Genomic DNA, 22001 nt, shown 5'->3' on the forward strand with positions numbered 1-22001 from the left:
TGGTTTTCTTCAACTTTTCTTCTCTGTTTCCGAGTTTTACTTTTGACACCTCAAAAGCATTTAAAAGCCATTACTTGCCCGAGCTTTCACGTATACAGAGTTGGAAGAAAGAGAGATTGATAGAGACATAGACATAGACAGAGACAGAGATAGCGATTGAGCTGAAGATCCTCCTCAATGACTAGATAGGAGTAGAGAGATCTTCGATGGCTGCAGGTTCATCAGAAATCAGATCTAATGCCAAGGTGAAACCCAACCTAGATTCGTCTTCCAAGGGAAAGGCTGTTCTATCTGTTAACAAGAAGAAGATTGAGAGCTCAAACAAACAATCGATTGATTCTAGGAATAAATCTTTCTCCTCAGTAACAAAATCAGAGGTACCCCACTTACTTCCACGTTTGATTCTTCAGCTTAAATTTTTTTTCTTGGCTGATCGATCTGGGCTCACGTTATTATTTATTATTTGCATTCTTTTTGCCTTGCTAATTTGATAGTGGTTCCGAGTATGAAATGTTTTTCTGTTGTTCTTGGTTTGAAGGTGAAGAAATCAACATCAAATTCATCGATATCCGTCACCAAGACCACAACTACTGTTAAGGCGAAAGGGAAAAAAGTTTTCACTTTGCCCGGCCAGAAATATGATCCTCCTGAAGAGGTTCTTTAGATTTATATCTTCTTCTTCTATATTGACCTTCTCCATATCATGGTTAATTTCTCATTTTGTAACTGTCCCCTTGTTTCTCCTTTTCATGTCTCGTCTGTTTTTGCAGAGGGAACCCCTTAGGATATTCTACGAATCATTGTCGAAACAGATACCTTCAAGTGAAATGGCTGAATTCTGGTGTGTTTCTTCATACTCTTTATAAACATTTGCCTTGAGATGCTTTACTGGTGTGTTCAAGGAAACTTTTATTAGATTTTTGGACGGTCTTTAAAGTTTCTATAGTACCTATTTCCTAGACACTAATGCTACTACAGGAGAGGAAAAAGTTTAGTTTTGTGGTTGGACTTTGTATTTAGGTGCAGCAATTAAATGAGGAAGACCGTTTTTTACTGAATATCTACTAAATTTTGTTGCCATAAATAATGGCAATGACTTGGTTTCCCACTTTTCGATCATGGATTCACAACTATGATGTATAATTAAATCGATGAGTGTATGAATTTTTTCCATTTTACCTTCCTCTGTTGGGAGTATGCTGGACATGAACACAACTTCATGATTGCAATGTCACAGGTTAACCATTTGAACTAGGACCTTTTACTCCCAGCTGGGTTGTTAACAGGTAGTGCTTCATATAGTGTCCTTGAACATATGGCCTGTACAGTAAAATATGCCCCAAAATATTCCTTGTATGGGCTTTAGGAAAGCATAAGTTCTGACATGTGAAGGTAAACCATACATTAGATATGACGTAGGATATTGCAAACAAGGACTTTTGGGAAATAAGGCTAGGGTTTGCATAAGAATAATGAATGGCAAGAGAGTTAAGAAAATTCAAAGAAAATAAGACACAGAATAAACATAGGCGAACACAAGGGTTCCTAATTAACGGTACTTTTAAGTTTATGAGCAACTCTGCTTCTTGAAATTGTTGTACTGCACTTATTTCAGAAAAATCTGTGTATGTCATTGTCAAATTCAACGATGATTTCAGTCTTGAATGTTGCATTTTGTCTTTAGCCAATGCCATCTTTAAATTTGCGTACGTTTGCTTAGCTTTGTTTGCACCTCATCACTTATAAATTGATTTCAATGATCACACAAAGATAGATTGAGGTGAGGCACCACATCTATTAGTTGATCAACTTTCAGGCTGGCTTCTCCTGAAAGTCCTCTTGAGCAATTTTGGGAGGATCATCAACTATATTTAATTCCATTACTTCGTCAACTTCATTTATAGTTATTTGAACCATAGGAATAGCCAATATGTGCTCTGAGATGGAAAAGGCATCTACCTGTAGAACACATCATCCATCAACATCATGACAGCATTGAGGTCTGCATTCCAACAGTTCCCTCATACCACAACTTTTTGGCCAAGGAATAATATTGCACTTGGCAAAAATTTCTAATTGCCACTTGCAAACCAACAAGAAAATGCTTGGAATTCTATGATGTTGGGCAGGATATTCCCATAAATCCATCTAATATGTCCACTAAAATTACTTTCATCAAAATGATTGATGATTGTGTATAGCTTCTTTTCAATTGATAAAAATATTTTAATTCTTGTCTCTTTCAAGAGTTATGCATTTTCATGCAATAATCTCATCATCTTGTTTCCCTTTACTGATTGAGCCATAAGTAGACATGACAAATAAATGTTGGTATTCTAGACACTGGTAAACTCCCATCTTCCCAGGCATTTTTTGCTTTTCTGGTAAATTTAGTTCACTAGACAAGCTCAGAGGAGGCATATACAATCCCTACTTCAAAGCTGACCCAGATGTGAGTATAGTATAAACCATGCAAGATGAACAAACTACTCATGGCCTGCTTAGCCACAGCATGGCCTCAGAGTTAGTACACTGCAAATCCCTGCATGACAACTGAAAGAGAGAAGCACATAGGCTCAGCCAATGCTTCGATTACAGTTGCCCTGTAGAATTCCTTAAAACAAACCCAACTAGATATACTTCTTATCAGTGTTGCAAGCAGGATCGTGGCCAACATTACAGCCCCCATCTGCTAGCATTATTAACAAGTTGCTTGTCCTGAGAGTACCCAAGACAAGACTGTTAATTTAGGGCCCGTTTGGTAACGTTTCAAGAAACGCCTTTCTGCCGTTTCTGTTTCCAGAAACAGCAGAAATGGAGCAAAAAGCGTTTGATAAAACTGTTTCGTTTCACTTATTTTTAGAAATAGAAATAGAAATTTTTACTTATTTATGGTTCAAGAAACGACCCAGGCGAAACAAGTTCGAAACAAGTTGAACTTGTTTCGCCGTTTCTAGAAACGACTTGTGGCAATTCTTTCACTGGTTACCATCGACTTCTAAAAACATGACTTATCAAACACCTTCAATTCCGTTTCTGTTTCTAGAAACGGAAATTTATGTTTTTGCCGTTTCTTGAAACAGAAACGGCAGAAACGTTATCAAACAGGCCCTTAGTTCTGGTTCAGAAACTCATGACAAGAATGACACACAATCTGGCCCAAAGTTCTGGTTTCACATTCTTCTGCTAAAAAACAAAGGCAGTTTGTGCTTCAATTAAACCAAGCAGCAATTCTGCAAGGAGGTATCCCACAAGTTGTTATCTTTCCTAGGATTGCATCCTAAGGTGACAAATCGGGGATCACAACCACTGCCATGAGGAAATCCAGTCCTGCTGGGACTGTCAATGCAGGACTTGCAAATGATACATTGCTACTAAATTTGATTTAAGGTAGCCAAGGTTTTGGCATTGGGTATTACAAAAAATGCATTGGATTTGGTATAGGATCTTGAAAACTAGGATTTAACATGGACTAGGGGCTGATTTGTATGAGAACAGCAAAGCATTATAGTTCTATTTAGAAAATGAGAAGAAGTTATTATAAATAAAAGCTACAAACATTTCTCTTGATATTTTCTAGTTTTCCAATTCTCTCTGGATACGTTCCTCAAAAAATCCGATTCGTGCGGATTCTTCCCCCAATAACGAAGAGATCTTGACGGAATTGCCACATATGAAATTGAGCACAATTTTGCAAAGAAATACCCCACTTCTTTCTCGAGAAGAGAACCTTCAAAAAATTAGGTCAATGCCATTAATGAGGAACAATGAGGAGAGATCCCATCCTTTCACTACTCACTAGATGAACAAATAGTTAAGGATTTTCTTATTTTTTCTTTTTTCATCCTCAATATGTACCAAGATAACTGAATCTTGATTTTTCAAAAGGTTTCTGTTCAACACCCATGTCAGATCTTTTTCCCCCTAGCAACAGAGGAAACTTCATTAAGCCTTGCAGCAATTTTTTTTTTTTTTTTTTGGGTCCAACTTTCACAGATGCAACTGTTGAGGCAAATACTTAAGTATTAATCTATCTGTATTTGAATGGTGTGATAATTACAGAGCATATGTCTATGTAGAGGTCATCAAACTCTGCCTTTCTTTATAACCAGTAAAAAACAATCACTGTTTCAAGTCTTATGACCATGATTTGGAGTTCCATTTCGAGCCTAGTCTCTACTATAAGCTTGAAACAGAAATGTTTCGACCACAACCAAAATTTTGCTCAAAACCTGTACATTTTTTTTTTGCAACTTTCAATGTTTGGTTTTGGGGGGCAAATGGCCAAATTAGGTCCTGAAACTTGTAGGACACTGATGCAGATTCTTCACCAAACTAGGCTTGTTTTATTAGGAATAAGCTTAGGGTTGGGTTGTATATGTGTTGGGCCTTCAGTCCATGTGGTTTGGAGTGTATTGGGCTACTTTGATGGGTCTAAACTAGGGGTTCTAAGGTTGCATACGGGATTCAGTGATTTGTTTCCTTTTTAGATGGGGTTATTTAGTTTCTAATTTTCAGTCATAAGTTAGTTTCTATTTCCAGTTTTAATAACTAAAGGATTTTCTATTTTGTAAGTTTCTAATTTTAGGTTTAGTAACTAGGTGAGTTTCTAATTTTTGTTTCCTATTTCAGTTTTTGGAAACTAAAGTTAGTTTCTATTTTTTAAACAATTTTATGAACAAAAAAAGATGCTACTGCGTTTCTCCTCTATGAGGGTTCTTTGTGTTTGATCAAAGAAGGGTTTGGTGTTTGATCCAAGCGACTCCTTGCGGTGTGAAGTCCAGGAGGTTTTCTTCAAGCTTTCTTTTTTCTTTCAAGTTTGTTTTCAAGGTTCTATTGCTGTCAAAACAATCAGGTAAGGGTTCTAATTTGTCTACAGAATTTCTGGGTTAAGATTCTCTATTTTATCTACTGTTGGCCTAGCTGTTTTGGGAGTTCTGGCCATCCGATGGCCTTGTAATTTTGATCGAAGGTTAGTCCTATTCTGAAGGAAGTTCGATCCAATTTTGAGGCTAATCAGACCACTGGTTCCTGCTGAAGTGGACTGTTACTCAGTTCTGGCCGGTTATGGATTTTGCCCAGATCTGAATTCTGAATTCTGTTTTGTTTAAATCTGTATGGAACTTGACTGCTGCTATTATTCTCCAATGGGTTGGACTTTCAAATCAGTCCTTAGATGTGTTATTAGTTCCTTGATAATACTCTGCTGAAAATTCAGAAGTTAATGCCAGATTTCAGAACCTACTGTCAGAATTGAGTTCTGATTTGGTTATCTGGTCCTGATGTGTTTTGATTCTGATCCTACTTATTCAATTACTCAATGTCTGTTGCTGGAACTTCTAATTGTTGATGCAAACTCTGTTTCCTGAAATTCCTGATTGTGGATCTGCTAATTTTGGTTTCTTCAAGGACTGTTGACTGGTTTAAGTTGGACTGTTGTTGTTGTTTACTATTAGGGGTTGTTGGTTGTTCTTTGGTTTAACTTTCCTGCAGTCTTGGGACTGGTTTGGTTGTCAAATCCATCCCTACATTAGACACCCTAATTTAGGCCCCTCTAAACATAGTGAGACCCCTAAATTTTTTTAAAAAGCACACCCAAAATGTTAATTTGACTTCAGACCCTAGGTTGGTAGTGTACATTGTATACATTATAGTTCAAAATATCATTTCGATGAAATAATATAATTTTTTTCGTGAGCGTTGCTTAGACATTTTCTGGGTGGAGTTGGGAATGGCCAAAATGAGCAAAACAATATTATTGGAATTTTGACGAAACAGTGCATTTTTGTGACTAAAATGAGCGAAATTTCGGCACAACAACGGTGATTCTAGATTTTGTCTTTTATTTAGTCTCAGACATGCAGAAATTAGTGAAATTTTGGCAAGTTTTTTTTAACTATGGTATACATTCTCTAATATTTCTTATTCCATATAGTACTAAAACACATATAATTCAAGTAAAACTTAAATATGTATTAGAAATGATTCAACATTAAATTATAAACCACTTCATAAATCATAGATCATACATAGTTTCTCATAAAAAGTCAAATATATCGGAGTCAACAATAGTACAATACCAGCAATGAGTGAACTGAGTGCTCATCCTAGAGTCCTCGACTCCTAGTATTTAAATGAATGTTGGGCTAGATCAAAAACCACTAGAATGTTGCTGATGCTGAATCAAGTTTTCCTTTGATTAAATCATAAACCTGGCCATGTTGTAGTATGGCAAAAGCAACGCTCAAAGTCTTCTGCAACAACCCTATAAATGGAATTATCAACTTATTTGAGGTACCTAACCTAGGGTATATATCTCCGAACCGTAAGGAACTTGATCTAGAGCCATTGCCATTAGATGGTGTGTGTGGAATCAGAACCAACACCGACATGTATGGCTAGAGGGCTGGGAACCAAAAGACGTTGTCCACAAAATCTGACCTAGTGTGCAGACTGACCCTGATATTCAGAGGTAGAGGGTAAAGTGGAGGAAGAGTTAAATTAGCCCAAACTGACCATACCTAGTATAGTCAGAACTGGTGCTCCCTGTGCCATATCTATATGATGGTGCACGCCATTGCCCATGCATACCATGTGCTCCTCTATACTTGGGCCTCCGAAAGTGTCAGTTAAGCTCCTAACATCGACATCTATGGACCCATGCTATAATACTCCTCAGTTAGTGGTATGAATTGGCAATGTGGGCCTCTCGAGTAACTTGCAAGTGTGGGGGCACATGAATCGTGGTCCTCATCCTATGTGACATGAGTGGAAGTCTCACATCCTCCATCACCATCATCAGTTCAACACCACCACCATCAGATGGGGACGGTGTGTGAATGTGGCACTAGAATGCAACCAGTTGGGGTCGTCATCATCACCAACTGCCAAGCTGAGTCTCGAATGGTCGGGTCTAAATGAACATGGCCCTCTCGAGACAACATATACTTTTCCACATCAGCACCCATTTGACTAGCTATCTTAGGGTCGACCTCACCCCCACCTGATCCATAACAAGGTCACCTCGATCCTTGACCCACTATTATAGGGATCCTCTTCATCATCTGAGTTAACCTTAAAAATGTTGGCATGCTCGATCAAATCTTTATCACCACCGTCCATGCCTTGGCGTATGTGTTGCATCCTCAGTTTCATGTTATAATGCACATATATCAATTGCTCTAGTCATTTGTGACCCAATCGGTTCTACCTGTTGGATTAGATGAGTGATTTTATTCTAGTTACGCTCCCATCTAGAGACAGAACAAGTTTAGGAGAGCACCTTGATTGCTATCTTTCTCAAGTTAGGTGAATTTCTCCTATACAACACCCACCATTCGCTTGCATTAGCATATTAAGATTATTCATGTTAAGTGATTGTACTTGATGCATGGGTGCATGAATTCAATAGAGACAAGGTGGTAAATAATTTAGTGGACCTACCAGGTTCTGAGCCTTCTCTCGAAGATTTTGTGACTGCATGATCGAAACTCCCAAGGGCATCCAAGATGGTCTTTATCCAAACTCATTTCAAACAATACCTCGCATTACTACAAAATCAAGTAATTACATTTCTTATAAATATTGGACAAGTTAATGACTACCAAGTCTCACCTTATTATTGCATTTCGCCTGTATACTTGCATTAGGCTCCAACTTAGACCACATTTTCACTACTATCAGTGATTATCCATCCCAAGTCGACGCTTGTAGTGATACCTGGGATTGAGATAGTTTGTTGAGAATTACATAAATAACTTGTCAATGCTGATGAATATGTAAATGGAATGTAAATTAATTCACCTACCTTGAACTAAACATATAAAAAGCAATGGGATGCATAGAGTGCTTCTCCCCTTGGTCCTCAACAATTTCAGGTACGCCTTCCACCTCAAGGTAACACTATTGTCACGTGTTCCTTCATCATCTCCATCGCAGCAAAGAAATGTGGCATAGTAAGCTTCTTCTCAGAGTCTACCATAATCAATACTTTTACCACTGGTTCCAATATAAGGACCTTCTTCAAGTCCTGTCAGAATTGGTCATTAGAGATGGAGCACATACCGCCTTACATTGTGGCGAACCCAACTCCCTTTAACCAAACCATTCCTTTGAAGTGAACATGGACATCAGACCAACCATTTTTTGCCTTAAAACTCTTTAATGTAATATAGTTGGTGGCAAATCGAGTAATGTTAGGCCTCACCAAATTCTCTCTCTCTCTTTTCTCTCAAGCGTATCCATGGTTGTAGACAAATGTGGTCACTTGTCTTGCCCGCTTGACCACAAAGGATCTCTTCCCCATGTCTTTAAGCATGAGATCAATGTAGTAGGCTACATATGGTGTCCAAAAGACGTGGTTTTTGCTGTTGTGCCTATTCATCAATCTCTCACCTGTCTTCTTAATGTTGCTCCCATTATCTGTCACCACTTGGACAACATTTTGTGGCCCTACCTCATCCACAACATCCTTCAGCAATGTGTTGATGTACTTTGCATCCCTTTTCTCCTTGGATGCATCCAAGGATATATTATCCAAGGATTTTAAAATATAGTCTTACCATCACAATAGAACATGAAGTTGATGATGGACTTGTCTAGTGTGAGACATCAAGTTCTGTCATGTCCCCCTCAATGTGCCAATGTCCTCATCTAGCTCCTTTTGCTAGGACAAATAGAGATTCATCAATTCCCATAGAATGGGTCCCTTCACTCCTGGGCCAGCCTTCCCTGCAATGTTAAGCATGGCCTGGTAGTATGTTCTCTAAGCAGAATTAGTTGGGATGCTATTATAAAAGAACTTTGAAATGGTATCACCAAGTTTCCCTTTTCAACCACCCTAGACCTACTTTATAGTTCTCTGTTTGGTATCCTGAGTCCTGTATATCGGATGGATGCTGCTGAAGAACCTCAATGGGATCATCATCTAGGACTTGTACTTATGGTGGGGGTGCCCTCACATTCTATGATCTCCTGAAAAGCAAATCCCCTTGCCTCTGCTTCTTCCTCCTCTCCCCTGTGAGCCTTGTCTTTGGTGCAGTTGCTCTAGAGCTAGAGGCACCAACTCCTTTCCCATCTCTGCAGCCCTAACCCTCTCTATCTGATGTGAGACTCGACTATCTGCCCTAGCTTGCTGGAACTGTCTCTACTCTACATCTGTCTCAAAAGTATCGGGCCTATAACTACTGGTGGGTGTTTCTCTAAGGAACCTTGGTGAATTTTTCCACATCCCTATAGCTACACCCTTGCATTTTGGAGGTCATTTTTTCGATACTTGGCGAAACCGCAAAACAAACCTACCAAAATCTTGCAAAACCTTGAACCATGCTTATGACAACTACCTGGTCTCCTCTGTGAGAATCCTATTTTAGGTTTCATGATTCTGCTCTATCAAAGGCTATATCTTCCAGCCTTTTTCGCTTTATAAATCATTTCTTATCTTATTATACATTTCAATAACTGTAGCACAATGTAGGCTTATCAATGTGTAGGGTTCTGCAGACCTTTTCATAGATGCAAGGTAGCTCATTTAGTTCCTTCTAAGAGACAGTTAGCATATTTTTCTGGACCATTGCTCATGAATAACATTTTTTACCTGGTTTGGTTAAAAGACTTATAAAGTAGATTTCAACTGTGACACTTAATGATGGCTGAAGGAAGTGGATGCATCCTATGGTTTTCACAAATTAGCAGGGTATACCAAGAATGCTGGTAATATATTTCATGAATAACAAAGAAAATTTTATTTTCTGTAATGAAAACGATAATCAAAAGCATCCACCCCAACAGAATGGGAAATATAATAAACAAGTAAAAGGAAAATGGAAAACTACAAACTGACAGCGCAACAGTAGTATCAATCTCACATTTGAATTTTTCAACTTACACCGACTTTATTGAGCAAACCTGCCATTTGGTTGGCCCATCTAGGGATTCAAGAGAATGTTATATTCATTGGAAGTGGTACAATATGAACTTTTTTTTAGAATACATTACAGACAGCAGGGCCTCTAGTATAGGAAGAGGCCTAGTTGAGCAAAAGAACAGTCTTCCTTGGAACTCCACTCTGTGGGAGACTAATGAATTGTATGGTTAACTATCAGGTGACTGATTCAACAAGAAATTCGGTTGCACCAACTTTGGTTAAGAGATAACAAAAGACAGATGGTAGAGGACTTTTATTTTTGAATTGCTCTCCATGTGATCATACTTTTCGAATCCTTTCCACCTTTAATTATGTGATTTGAATGCTAACAAAGCACCTCACCTCTCTCAGAGGCACAAAAATAGTTTTCTCTCAAACTACCTAGTATTCAACACTGGTGTCTCTTTTTCACAGTTTCCCCTGTTATATGTTTTCAGGTCTTTTTTGAACGATAGTTTTCATTCAGGCAACTCATAATTCCTGTAGGAGGGAATTATTGTCACCTGGTGTATACTAAGCATTTGTTATGCATGTAGCATACAAGAACTAAAGAAAGTGGAAATTGTTTTCCAAATCAAGTTTCTCAACTCTATTGACAGACTGATTGCCCAAACATTTTTTTTTCAAATAGATAGAGCATGCATGTAAGTAAATATGTATATAGAGCTTTCAAAAATTTCTCAGGATTAAGGTGAAGATGAGAAAATTCACTACACTTTTTGCTAGTCAGTGTTTGACTATTCTGTCAATAATGACGAGGATAACCTAATTCCCTCGACAGGATGATGGAACATGGCTTGTTATCTCTCGAAAGAGCCAAAAAAGCATATGAGAGGAAGCAAAGGAAGCAACAACAACTGAGGATGGGAACCCCCACTAAGCCTCCAAAACTGGACAAACCAGAAAGCTCACAAAAGCAGCAGCAGGCCTCAAAGAACAGTGATCTAAAGGTCAAGAAAAGAATAATGACAGAGAGCAACAGTGACGATGATTTCATTGTGAAGTATAAGAAAGTCAAGGGATGAGAAAGCTGAGTTTAAGAGTTATCCTTGATTTCTAGCAGTGTAAGACTAAAATTTTTCCAGAGTAGCAAGGAAAATTGATTTAGATTCAACATCCAACTTGAACAGATGAACTGCCAAAAGGCAAGCATTTTTAGTCATTCCTACACAAAAGGTAGATTCAGACATTCTTTGTATCTTCTAATTCATGGAAAAAGAAAAAAAAAATTAATAATAAGGAGCTGACATTTGGATTCTTCTTCACCTGAAGCATCTTTATGATTCTTTACAACACTAAAATAGGATTCATATAATTCTTTCAAGAATGTTCTGACCATGCAGGTAAGGAACTGAAAATATTACTATATATATATATATAACTGATGATAACAAATTTCCAAGAAAGGGATCATCCGAGTATCCTTAATATGGTAATGATATTAACAATCATTAGTGAGAAGGAGACTTGGATCGTGTATGGAATCTGTAACAAAAGCTTCAGGCATTTATGAGATTCTAGTAACTGGAAATATACCTATTGGTGCAGCTATGAATGCAGGGGGAGGGGGGGTATTGGTGCAGCTTTGATTTCCCTTCCAGCCTCTCTAGCTCTAAGCAAATAGAGTTGATGCCCTTCCTGCGATGAGTTAAGATCCTTTCGGGGTAGTCCCTTATGGACCATTATCATATGAAATGCTAATGAGTTAGACAATCCTCATGGTTATGTTAAGAATGAATTCATCCTTGCATTGATCAGTGCTCTCTACCACTCCAACTAGGTAAGTATACCTTCGTATGGTAACATATTGTAAACCTTGTGGACTAACATTTAACAATTCCCTCAAAGCATTTTAATTTTTAAGGTTTATAAAATTAGTAATGAGGTATTTAATGTAGATAATGATGTTATAGATAGCTCTCTTGCCTCTCCAGATTTCTGTTACTTCTCTCCAGCAAGGAGTTTTTTACTTGGTAACAATGATTAATAACAATTAATAAAATACTGACAAAAACAATCATAACATGACTAGTAATGGCATTTCCCTGTTCTAAAATCTTCAAGATTAATTTGGTGGATCGACACAACATCACTTGACAATTACAATAGCTCTCACTAATTTATTATAATCCCAACAAGGGAGCATGGAACTTACATACTAGCCCCTCTATTTTATCCTCTTTTTCCCATATTTGGGGCATATTCCGGAAATTGGACCAATTGAGTACTTCTACACATCCAATTTGAAAACTTTCTCATCTTCATGGGTAGTTCCAAATAGTGGGTAACTTCTAACTTAGATTGCAAGGTTATTACTTTGGAGGGAAATTAATTTTTTGCTATGCTGCACTTACAAGAGACCTGCCAATTTATTGACTTTAAACAGTAGACAAGAATCTGTTGATCATTAATTCCATTTACAATTTCAAATAAAACAAACAATCGGTGGACAAAATATTCATTTTAACTGGTGAGGAGGCAGTGAATGAGCTCAACATTCTAGCCCAAAGGTATAAAGCCATGACTCTTTAGTGTCCAGGCCTTGCTTTCAGGTGGCTCTAACAGGAAATAGGATGTATAAAGTATGAACACAATTTAAAACTTGACCTTCTGCCATCATGAGAGATTTTCTCTCGAAGCACCTCCTTGACACTGATATAAGTGGGTAGAAGAAGCAAATATACCAATTCAGTTCATGAATTGTTCTACCAGATTCCTGTTTCTTGGAAATAAACCTCAATCCAAATCTTTGGTGCTGATGGTCGTAGTTCCGGAAGCTAGGCTTGGACTGTTTGGGTTCCACTTATTGCTTTATGTGCTTGTGGATGCTGAACTATGACCATAATCGAATCTGCAAAAGTTTCTGCATGTGGAGGAGAGGAAGTTGGCTGCAACAGTTCGTTTTGAACTTTCAGTATTAATACTAACTACCAAGCTATATAACAAGGACATTTTGTAATTCAAATTTCCATATTAGCACTTTGCATCCGTTTGAAAGACCAAGACTGACAATTCAATTTTCTACTTATGCCATATATATAATTCTTACAGTATGCATTGTGTATGATACCTGGAATCCATTTTAGTCTCAAGTGTCCTTGTTACCTAGGCCGTAGCTACCAAATAATGCTGGGTTACTATGGAAAGAAGGGGAAAAAGCTGAGTGTGTTTTAGTTAGTTCTTCAAAATAGGGTGATTTTAGCAGAGTAGCTTTGCGGTTCTCATATCCAAGGGATAATAGATGTTCATTTAGAAAAATGTAGATACATTTGAAATGATGTCACTTACCAACCCAATGTGCCATTCATGAGAGCTGAAATCTTTGAAAGCTGCAGCACCCATTTCCTGTAAAGAAGGTTTGGCACTATTATAGAAATTGCTTACATTTTAGTCTAATAACTTTGTTTAGTTTGCTTTCAGTTATTTGTTCCTGTTTGGGGTTAGTTCTCTTACATTTGGGCACTGAGCCTGCTTTGCTTATCTTGTAGGAGTTGTTTATGGGGCCTATAAAACGGTAGGTCTTATCCTCTTATCATGAGACATGTCAAGCCATGAGATTGCAAGGCAACTCTATTAACTCCATTAGGGTGATGTAGACCAACCCAAGACCAAGAAGCAAATTTCTTAGGGGAGGCTTTAGATCTCAAGAAAAGGAATCTTACTATGCTGAAGATAGGAGGCACCATGTTCTCCCCTTTAGACTTCAGATTGGGAATAACTGAGAAATTAGGCGAGAATTCCTGTGACTTGAAAGTCCACCTGGAAAGTAGAGAACTCACATCAATGGTGTATGCTAACACAAGGAGAAATATTGTAATAATTAAAAGTAGGGAAAAGTCCAGGCATGCTACCGGGCTGCCAAGACTAGTGTCACTCTCTCTCTCCCACCCCATGGAAAACACGCTCATTCCCATGTGTTGTGCGCTGCCATTGGTTGGAGCTGCTATCTCTACGAAAGCTAGCGATGTGCCCAACCTCACCCCTTAAAAGTATTACCATGACCCAGCTCAAAACAGGGATACTGAGATGTATCATTGCTCAAACATACCCGATATACAAGAAGATGCAGAACTGTGCCCACTCCCGAGCTAAAACACGGAGAAAGTAATCATCTGAGGTTCCATCTGTGTTTATGTATATCTGGGAATCAAAATGAATTCTCACATAACGGGTTCCCATATTCTACACATTGACCAATATAAATAAGATCGAAGAAAACAGAAGGATGTCCATACCAAGGTCTCTGATATGGCTACTATCTGCATTGCAGTTTGGAATTTCCTGAATGGCAGAAAAAGAAAATACCAAAAATAAAAAAAAATTAAAAAATGCTTGCAATTGTTTTCTTCTCTAGCCATTAATTTAGAATTGCAAATCGGCATTAGATGGGTAGACATACTTGAACATAGTGTATTTTGTATATACGGCATCATGCATCGTATGCATAGCTTCATCCTCTATAAAACTTAATTGCTGACGCAAAACCAGGAGATTTTGAGATATGTGATGGAAAATTATGTAGAATGATATGAAATAGTTAAGCAGCAGCAGGACCTGGAGACATCAAGGATATGAATTAGCTCATGTGAATGTTAGAAACGAAGATCTTGGAGAAAAGGACTTAAAATTTTGGATGATAATGCCAGTGACATTGAAATGCATAAAATTAATCTCTAGAGGTTGACAATTCAGATGTATTAATGTGCAACACAATAAAGGTGTACGTTCATCCTAAAAATGTATTTGATAGGTGTATCACCTTGAAGATACAGTGAGGCTATGAAGGAAAGCAAGAGACTCACTGTGAAGTAAGGTACAGAAGCTCTGTAACCAACTAGAGTCAAGTAGAAAACACACCCAAGTGCAGCTGTTGTACGACGCTCAGGTATTGAAAGATGCTCACACATGATACAGTATCCATGAGAAATGAGCAAAAAGGACACAAAAGAAGCTGTCTGAAAGAGTGCTCCAGTAACATAAACCCCAAATGACATCCACAGAGAGCAGGTCTGAAAATTAAAACAGGAGTACCTGCAAGAGCATTGGTATGGAAATTGAAGAAGAGGAAAACAAACGGAAATGCAACCAGTGATAAGCATAATTTCAAGCATCTCATCTATCATACCAAGGCATCTAAGAATTCAGAAGAAAATATTCAACCATGTTTTGAACATTATTGCTTTATGATTCTACCAGAGGCAATTCTTATTAGCCGTTTTTTGGGCAACTAGTAGATTAATAATTCAGAAGCTCATGAATAAGCAAATACAAGATTTGGGAGGCATAACATGAAGTGGAACTAACATCTGCCCTCTCTTGGATGAGTATTGCAAGATTACAATTAGTCTTACACTGCAAAACGAAATTTCCACATGGCCAGAAGCAAGGAGAATATGACAAAGTAATATTATTAATTAATAGGGATACTTCGCTTACACCACTCTTTATCTCAAGGGCCACTATTTGAGCCATGTGGTGATTCTGACTGTTGGACAGACATGTTAAGGTCTAGATTAGCCAGTGCCAAATTTCAGAACTTTATTCAATCAAATATTTGTCCATATATTGGCATTGCACCCTTGTATTTTTCTTCGGTCAATGTATATCCATGCACCTTTGCGTAGTCTCTAGACTTTGTAAATTTATTTTCCACTTGGAAATGTCCATTCAAAACTTAACATTTAAGCAGGGGACATTGGAGTCTACACTTCCACAAAATTTGGAACTCATTGATCGGCCACATGTGGCAGATATCTTGTCTCAACAGGGGCCATTGAGGATACCTTTGCTCAATTGCTCTCCTTTCCATCTCTACACATGCTATGGTGGCTAAATTAGTCGTAGGTCCACCTTGTATGGCAGAAAAGGTGTACCAAATATATCATATCATGCTCATGAAAGTCTGCCAGTAGAGTATTTTACAGTTTCAATCTCAGAAGTCAACCCGAAAAAGGTCTTGATTAGCAAACATCGGCAATCCACTCCACTTAAATTGTGCTGCTCATCCAGAAAGCTTTTCCTTCAATTGTTAATCCATCTTCTTTTCTTAAATTAAATTTCAAGTTGGGTAATCAGACAAACATAACAAATTAAATTGGCCAATCTCCCTTTGATGTTATTAAATAAAAACAGGAGGTTCAGTACAATAAAGAATAGATTAGTTGCTATGCCAACTAGTAAGTTCAATGTTTTTTTTTCCCCCCCCGGGCCCCAAAAGAGGGGAAAGAGACCTCATGATAATGCATGGAAAACTTCATGATCGAAACTATCTCAATAGAGCTGTTTCTAATCCATAAGAAATGAAGAAACAAGTTGTGTGAATTAGCAGAACATGTTCTGCCCTTAAATCCATCATTCTACTTACCAGAAGAGAAAGGAAAGTGTAAGTTGCAGAAGTTTAATCAACGAAACAGAGGCGAGCGTCCACTGCAGATTGTTTGACTGCGCTAATACATCAAAAAACACAAACCCAGAGCTACAATTCATCAACATAACAAACAACGATGAAGAAATTCTTCCTACAGAAACCAGAGTTTAAATTCCAATATCCTCAAGCCAAATGAAAGAAATAAAAATAAAGATTGAAGTCCTCCAATCATTTCTGCAATCTCACACGCAACAACTACTTTCCCAGATCGAAGTGAAATTCCGGGAAAGCAAAAGAAATCAAACCTGAAAATGGCTATTATTCAAGGTATTAATGGTCCAAGACAATGCCGAAAGGAACCAGATCAATAGAAAAACCAGGTAGACGAAAGGGAGTGGCCGATACGCTTCGTCCATTCCGACACCAAACACGCCGAAACTCCCCCCGGACACTTCCATTTTTGCCCCTCCTCTTTCACTGTAACGCCTTCACCTTGAAGAAGTTCCCCAAGATAGAGCAACAGGGCTGTGTCCTGTGTGTGAGTTTATAGTTTCAGGATTTTCAGGTTCCCTCGAAACTTTGAAAATCGAAAATTTGAAAATTGAAACTTGAAAGAAGAGGCTGATGCGTACCGTTATATATAGTTAGGAATGTCCAGAGTCCATACACTCCGGCGCTGTAGTTACGTAATCGTAGTTTGTTCGGGATCCTGATCGGCCCATAGTTAATATATTCCAGGCACAAACCATGTTTCAAAAATCGGTCTCTATAGATTTGGAGTCAAATCGTCCAGAATCAATTGAGATCGGCCTTGAACTCGACATAACTCAACTAGACTCAATTGCGTAGAATCGGGTTTTATTGAAATCGGCCTGAGACGATTTTGAGTTAACTTGACTGGCTCAAAACCGTGATTCTCACTTCAAATTTTTATAAGACATGAGAAACACAATGAAGGGGTAGAATTGTTAATCCATTAATTAAAATAAGTTTAGGAGTTTGTTAAGAAAAGACCAAGAGGATGCAAACGGGTTTTGAGGGAAATGAAGTAAGTGTGTGCGTGATGGTGACAATGTCATGCAACACAACCACTTTCCCACCAATCCAAAATCTGCAGGCATGGGCTTTTGTATTTTTTGAACTGGGCCTTAAAAGAAATTTGAACTATAAAATAAACTAGGAGTGCACATGGTTGGGCGGGGCTTGGGCCATTCTATTTTGTTGAACTTTCAAATAATTGAAATTCAGGCTCAAACAACTTCATCTTTATTGAGCAGCTCATATTATGTGTAGTTGATACACAGCTAAATGAATAGATTTCTATTTACACTCCGCCCCTAAATATATATATATATATATTGGAGAGGATTCCACATTATGCTATGGCGAAGAATCTGCATGCCACACACCACTGGTTGTATTCACAAAGCTATCATCCACATGGGTATTGCATATTCATAATAGAAGAGAGAAAATAATAAAATAACCCATGTGAGAGGGATGAAGTTGTGGGGAAATTTTTCCCATGAAGAAGTTAAAGTTTTAAGCCCAAAAAGAAGTCTTTTCTCCAGCCATTTCATGAAACCCATCTATTGAAACCCTTTGAATAACAACCCTTTTAATTTAATTAAAAAAAAAAAAAAAAAACCCAAAAAGGATAGAACAGCCTCATGAATCATAAGCATAAACTTAAAAGAGGTTACATCAATATGCCCTAACTGCTCCTACTGCAGTTATGGATAAGGTGAAACTTACTACTTTATGCTCCTATTGCAACTTGAAAACAAACTTAGTGGTTCCTTCTCAAATGCTACTCCACAATGGATCAAACAACTTAATTAAGATATAACCAAAATTGATCATATGGGTGGTTGGTTGGTTAGACTGAAAGGGTCCAACTTCTGAACCGGTTTAAGAGCAGTGACCTCTGGGCCAGTGTTTGAGGGGGGGGGGGGGGGGGGTGTCCCAATTCTACCTAGTCCCAAATCCTTCCAAGTCTATGAATGCTCTCATGTGACAATGACAATAGGGGTGAAGTTAGTGGACCTAGTGGTGGTGGTTTTTTGGGTGGTGAAGAGACGAGGAGGGGTCATGAGGCATGAATCATGGGTGCCTTTTAAAGTTTAAACGTGAGAAACCTAAATGGCACATGTAAGTGCAGCAGAGCAGATGCAGTGTGACAACTGTTTCAGTTTTTCAGAAACTCAAAACCCAAGAGAAGTTCGTATCCCTCCACATGAATACCTCGTGAATGGCAACTAGAATCAATACACACGCCTTTATATATTGAAAGGAAAAAGGTCTGTCTCTCTCTCTCTCTCTCTCCATTTGTGTTATTTCATTGGGACAATTACTATCCCTCCCTACAATTAGCCTATACTAACGAAATTTTCCTACTTTCAATTTGTTTTTGATACTCCTTTACTTTTGAACTTTTACCCCTTCTTCTACCTTGATCGTTTTTAAACGGCTAGATTGCCCTTCCTATTGACCTAGTAACTGGTTCATCTGAGTTCATTTCCCCATTTTAACATAAAAAAAATGAATAGCCCCACTCCTTCTTATATGCTCTTCCTTTCAAGCGGCTGCCCCTTGGTGACCCAAGAGTGCTACGCGTATTCCTTCCATTGCTCCTGTGTTTGCTGCTCCTTCCAGCCATTCTCGACGGAGAATTGTTTCCCTGATAGAAAAGTCTCTTAGCAAGTCATGTAGGCTAAGTTTTGCACATATTTTTTGTTAATTAACCATTGGGACAGATTTCTAAGGAACACACTAATGAAGTGCAATAAAATAGTATGAAATTTAGAGGGCTAGGAGGTCATTTTGTGTGAAGAGAAAAGAGTTAGAAACACAGGTGGTAGCATACCCTACTACTCCAGCAATTACCTTTTTCCTCAATTCTCTTAAGGAGGAGAGAAAAAATAAATAGAAAAACTATGTGAGGGCTGTAAGCTATTCCACTTGGTAGAGAACGCTGCCAAGTTGAAACCAAATCACTGAGAAAAAGTTCGGTTCAATTGATTTCGTTTATAGTCCGATTTAGTTTGGTCTTTTATCGGGGTAGCTTAACTGGCTCTTATCGGCCCATATCAGGTTGTTAACTGTCTGCTTTCGGTTTCTCATATATATATATATATACATTAAAAATGATGAGAGAACATGTTTTCTTTATAATTTTATTTTTTTTTTAATTTTCAGTATTTTATCAGTTTTACATTGCCTTTTTTTTTTTTCTATACTCTTATATAAAAGTTTTTTTTTTTTTGGTAGGAATGAATACATCTCCTTATTGCATTATTTTTTGACAATGACGCATAATAGTAAATGAGATAAAAGTGCATATATCGATCAATTTAAAAGAGAGCTACACCTCAAGCCTGACTTAGCTGTACCAAGTAACATTAGGAGAAGTAAAATCTTGATGGAGGCAATTTCCCTTCATCCATGCTGAATGAAAAATCCTTCATTTATTGGGCTTTTGTGAGTTACGGGATGGGTATATAGGGAACAGAGTGGGGAAGACAATATCGACTGTAGGTGGAGTAAAACTTTCTCCGATCTTCAATGTATCATTACCATATCAAGAGTATCTTGATCATTTTGAGGAAAAAAAAAGAAGTAAACCAATGTGTAGCCTGCTGATATGTTCTTAAAAGGATTAGTCTAGCTTCATCACACTAATTGTTCATAAGGTGTCTTTTTTTTTTTTTTTTTTTTTTTGATTCAGCACATAGATAGATTTAAGTTGCACCCAGATTGACCATAGAGAGCATTTGACTTGAAAAAAAAATGAAAAAAAAATCGTAAATAATGGGTCATTTAATTGAAATAGTCTATCAAATTTGACATTTGGCATATCTAGGACTTCCAGATACAGCATAATTATATCTGGCCGTTTTCGACCCATATTTAATTTTACAACCCTAGGAGGGAAGAAGTGTAGTATGAGGGGAGGGGGATGCACCCTTTTTCTTCAGTGAGTTATGCCCTAAAGGTTTTTTCTTTTAATTAGAAAATATGAGATAATGAGACCCTACTAAACTTTACTTTTGCATGCTAAGGAGAAGTCGCCTTCAATTCTGTTGAGAGTTTGATATTGAGTTAAATATGTGTAACACCAAATCTTCATACCTCATTGAGAAGGATCTTTCTACTTTGTTTTGCCTTTCTTGTGGATGTCTATTTATAGCTCTCAAAGTCCAATAATAGTTATAGCCTTCAGCAGAAAGGTTGGCTCCAGATCATTTTCTACATTAATAAGGATCTTGGGCTTTTACTTCTTTTTGGGTTTGCTTGAGCCCATCATGAAAATGTGTCAACATCTAGTCTAGCCCAATTTCACACTTTTCCTTCTTACCCTACACACACTTTTCCTTCTTACCCTACATTTAACCTTTATTTAGTTTCTTATTATTATTTTTTTAATATAAATTTTGCTCTTGGACTGTCCTTTAATGCTAGCTTGATGATGATCAGAAAGTTAAAAGAGTCACCTCTAACTACTAAATGAAGATGATGGTGACACTGTTTATGAATTGGACATGGACAGCATCAGTTGGGCAATCTTTATTTTTAACAACTTGGACTAGACATAGCCATATTGAGCCATACAGTTTCTGATCTCCATACTACTGATGCATTTGATTTGGCGGAGAAGATAATACTCCATTAATGGTATTAATGCAAGAGTGGTACCATGACGTAGTAACAAAATCAGCTGGAGGAATTAAACACATTGATCACCATATCGATTAGTACGGAATCCACGCGAAATTTGATTTTGGTTTATTAGGTATGGATGATTCAAGTCAGACATGGTTTAGGTCAAGATGTGGATTATACAAGAAAGGTAGGTTAAGCTAAAACCAATATATCTGATAATTGATATGAGCTTCTCTTGTGTTTACAATACAATTCAGTCTTTGCTACCACACAGAGGACAATGTAAGCTGTCATCATTTATTGGGAGTGAAGTATTTGAACAGAAACTTATTTACTTAAGCTTCAGTGTTATTCAGTGTTACCCTTCACATTCATCAAAGAATTCAGTGAATTGGGGACCAATGATGTAAGAACAAAAGGCAGTTCAGTGTTCTCAAAGAAGTGAACACTGAACAACACCTTAGTCTCCATTGAAACCTTCCTTGCTTGTTTTGAATGTCAGAAGATCAAAGGGAGAGGATATCATCCATTACTGCCTCTGTTCTCGAGTTTATTGAGATAGTAATGAGGAGATTCTTGACAGGGTGGTTCATGATATCTGATTAATAGCAGCTTTAGAGCCTGTATTCGGTTCCTTAATTGATCCAGATATCTGGGTCATCCAGGGTAGGGTAATTCATTTGTTGCCCTAGTACTTTTGTTTTGTGATTCTTTTCTTCACTTATTTCTGAACTCTAATTATCAACAGATCATAAGTACTGTACCCCTGTAGGTGTCCTGCCTACAATTACCACCATATCTTTAAGAATCAAAGGGATGCAGATATTAATAACATGAAGGGGACCCTTGAATTGGTATGCAAACCTTCTTGTTTAGGAAGTGGAAAGTTCATAAATTCACACAGAAGCACTGTTTATATTGGGACATAGCCCCAAAACCTTGAAGGTCAATTATCTTCTCATTCTCCTTTAGCAAGTGGAAGGTTCATAAATTTGCACACAACCTCTGTTTATAAGTGTATAATTATATATTTAGACAAAAAAAAAA

The 22001-nt window shown here is 37.6% G+C and overlaps 2 protein-coding genes and 1 long non-coding RNA gene across 6 annotated transcripts; 1 reads left to right on the forward strand and 2 right to left on the reverse strand.

Annotated features, from left to right (window-relative positions):
- Nucleotides 1–30: 30 nt before the first annotated feature.
- Nucleotides 31–11190, forward strand: LOC122076920. 2 transcript variants are annotated; one of them, XR_006139621.1, is made up of 5 exons: nucleotides 31–377; nucleotides 539–655; nucleotides 771–841; nucleotides 10707–11070; nucleotides 11102–11190. XR_006139621.1 is itself a non-coding variant. In XM_042642574.1 (4 exons), the coding sequence occupies exons 1-4, from the start codon at nucleotides 207–209 to the stop codon at nucleotides 10948–10950; spliced, it is 603 nt and encodes a 200-aa protein (XP_042498508.1). In that variant the 5' UTR covers nucleotides 31–206; the 3' UTR covers nucleotides 10951–11190. The 2 variants fall into 2 exon arrangements, 1 of the variants encoding a protein (XP_042498508.1); XM_042642574.1 differs by having other exon boundaries at nucleotides 10707–11190.
- On the reverse strand, nucleotides 3562–10712 carry LOC122076921. The gene is made up of 3 exons (XR_006139622.1): nucleotides 7808–10712; nucleotides 7444–7719; nucleotides 3562–3730 (listed from the first exon to the last, which is right to left on the reverse strand). It is a non-coding gene; the product is annotated as an uncharacterized LOC122076921 (long non-coding RNA).
- Nucleotides 11191–12275: 1085 nt separating the features above from the next.
- Nucleotides 12276–16878, reverse strand: LOC122076919. 3 transcript variants are annotated; one of them, XM_042642573.1, is made up of 9 exons: nucleotides 16598–16878; nucleotides 16290–16366; nucleotides 14728–14956; nucleotides 14325–14479; nucleotides 14161–14206; nucleotides 13974–14065; nucleotides 13588–13684; nucleotides 13214–13270; nucleotides 12276–12788 (listed from the first exon to the last, which is right to left on the reverse strand). In XM_042642573.1, exons 1-9 carry the CDS (start codon nucleotides 16748–16750, stop codon nucleotides 12759–12761), a joined length of 936 nt encoding a protein of 311 aa, XP_042498507.1. In that variant the 5' UTR covers nucleotides 16751–16878; the 3' UTR covers nucleotides 12276–12758. The 3 variants fall into 3 exon arrangements, with proteins under 3 accessions (XP_042498507.1, XP_042498505.1, XP_042498506.1); XM_042642571.1 differs by having other exon boundaries at nucleotides 12276–12813; XM_042642572.1 differs by lacking the exon at nucleotides 13214–13270 and having other exon boundaries at nucleotides 12276–12813.
- Between the last annotated feature and the right edge of the window lie 5123 nt (nucleotides 16879–22001).

This window comes from Macadamia integrifolia, chromosome 4 (assembly GCF_013358625.1).
Source record: "Macadamia integrifolia cultivar HAES 741 chromosome 4, SCU_Mint_v3, whole genome shotgun sequence".
Lineage (NCBI taxonomy): Eukaryota > Viridiplantae > Streptophyta > Magnoliopsida > Proteales > Proteaceae > Macadamia > Macadamia integrifolia.

Coding starts and splice junctions, on each gene's coding strand:
- LOC122076919 (XM_042642571.1), bottom strand. CDS start 16,750: ATGGAAGTGTCCGGGGGGAGTTTCGGCGTGTTTGGTGTCGGAATGGAC. Junction 14,480..14,727: donor CTTCTGTACCTTACTTCACA/GTGAGTCTCTTG, acceptor TGATGTCTCCAG/GTCCTGCTGCTGCTTAACTA. Junction 12,814..13,213: donor ATGAATGGCACATTGGGTTG/GTAAGTGACATC, acceptor GAACTGTTGCAG/CCAACTTCCTCTCCTCCACA.
- LOC122076920 (XM_042642574.1), top strand. CDS start 207: ATGGCTGCAGGTTCATCAGAAATCAGATCTAATGCCAAGGTGAAACCC. Junction 378..538: donor CCTCAGTAACAAAATCAGAG/GTACCCCACTTA, acceptor CTTGGTTTGAAG/GTGAAGAAATCAACATCAAA. Junction 656..770: donor AATATGATCCTCCTGAAGAG/GTTCTTTAGATT, acceptor CTGTTTTTGCAG/AGGGAACCCCTTAGGATATT.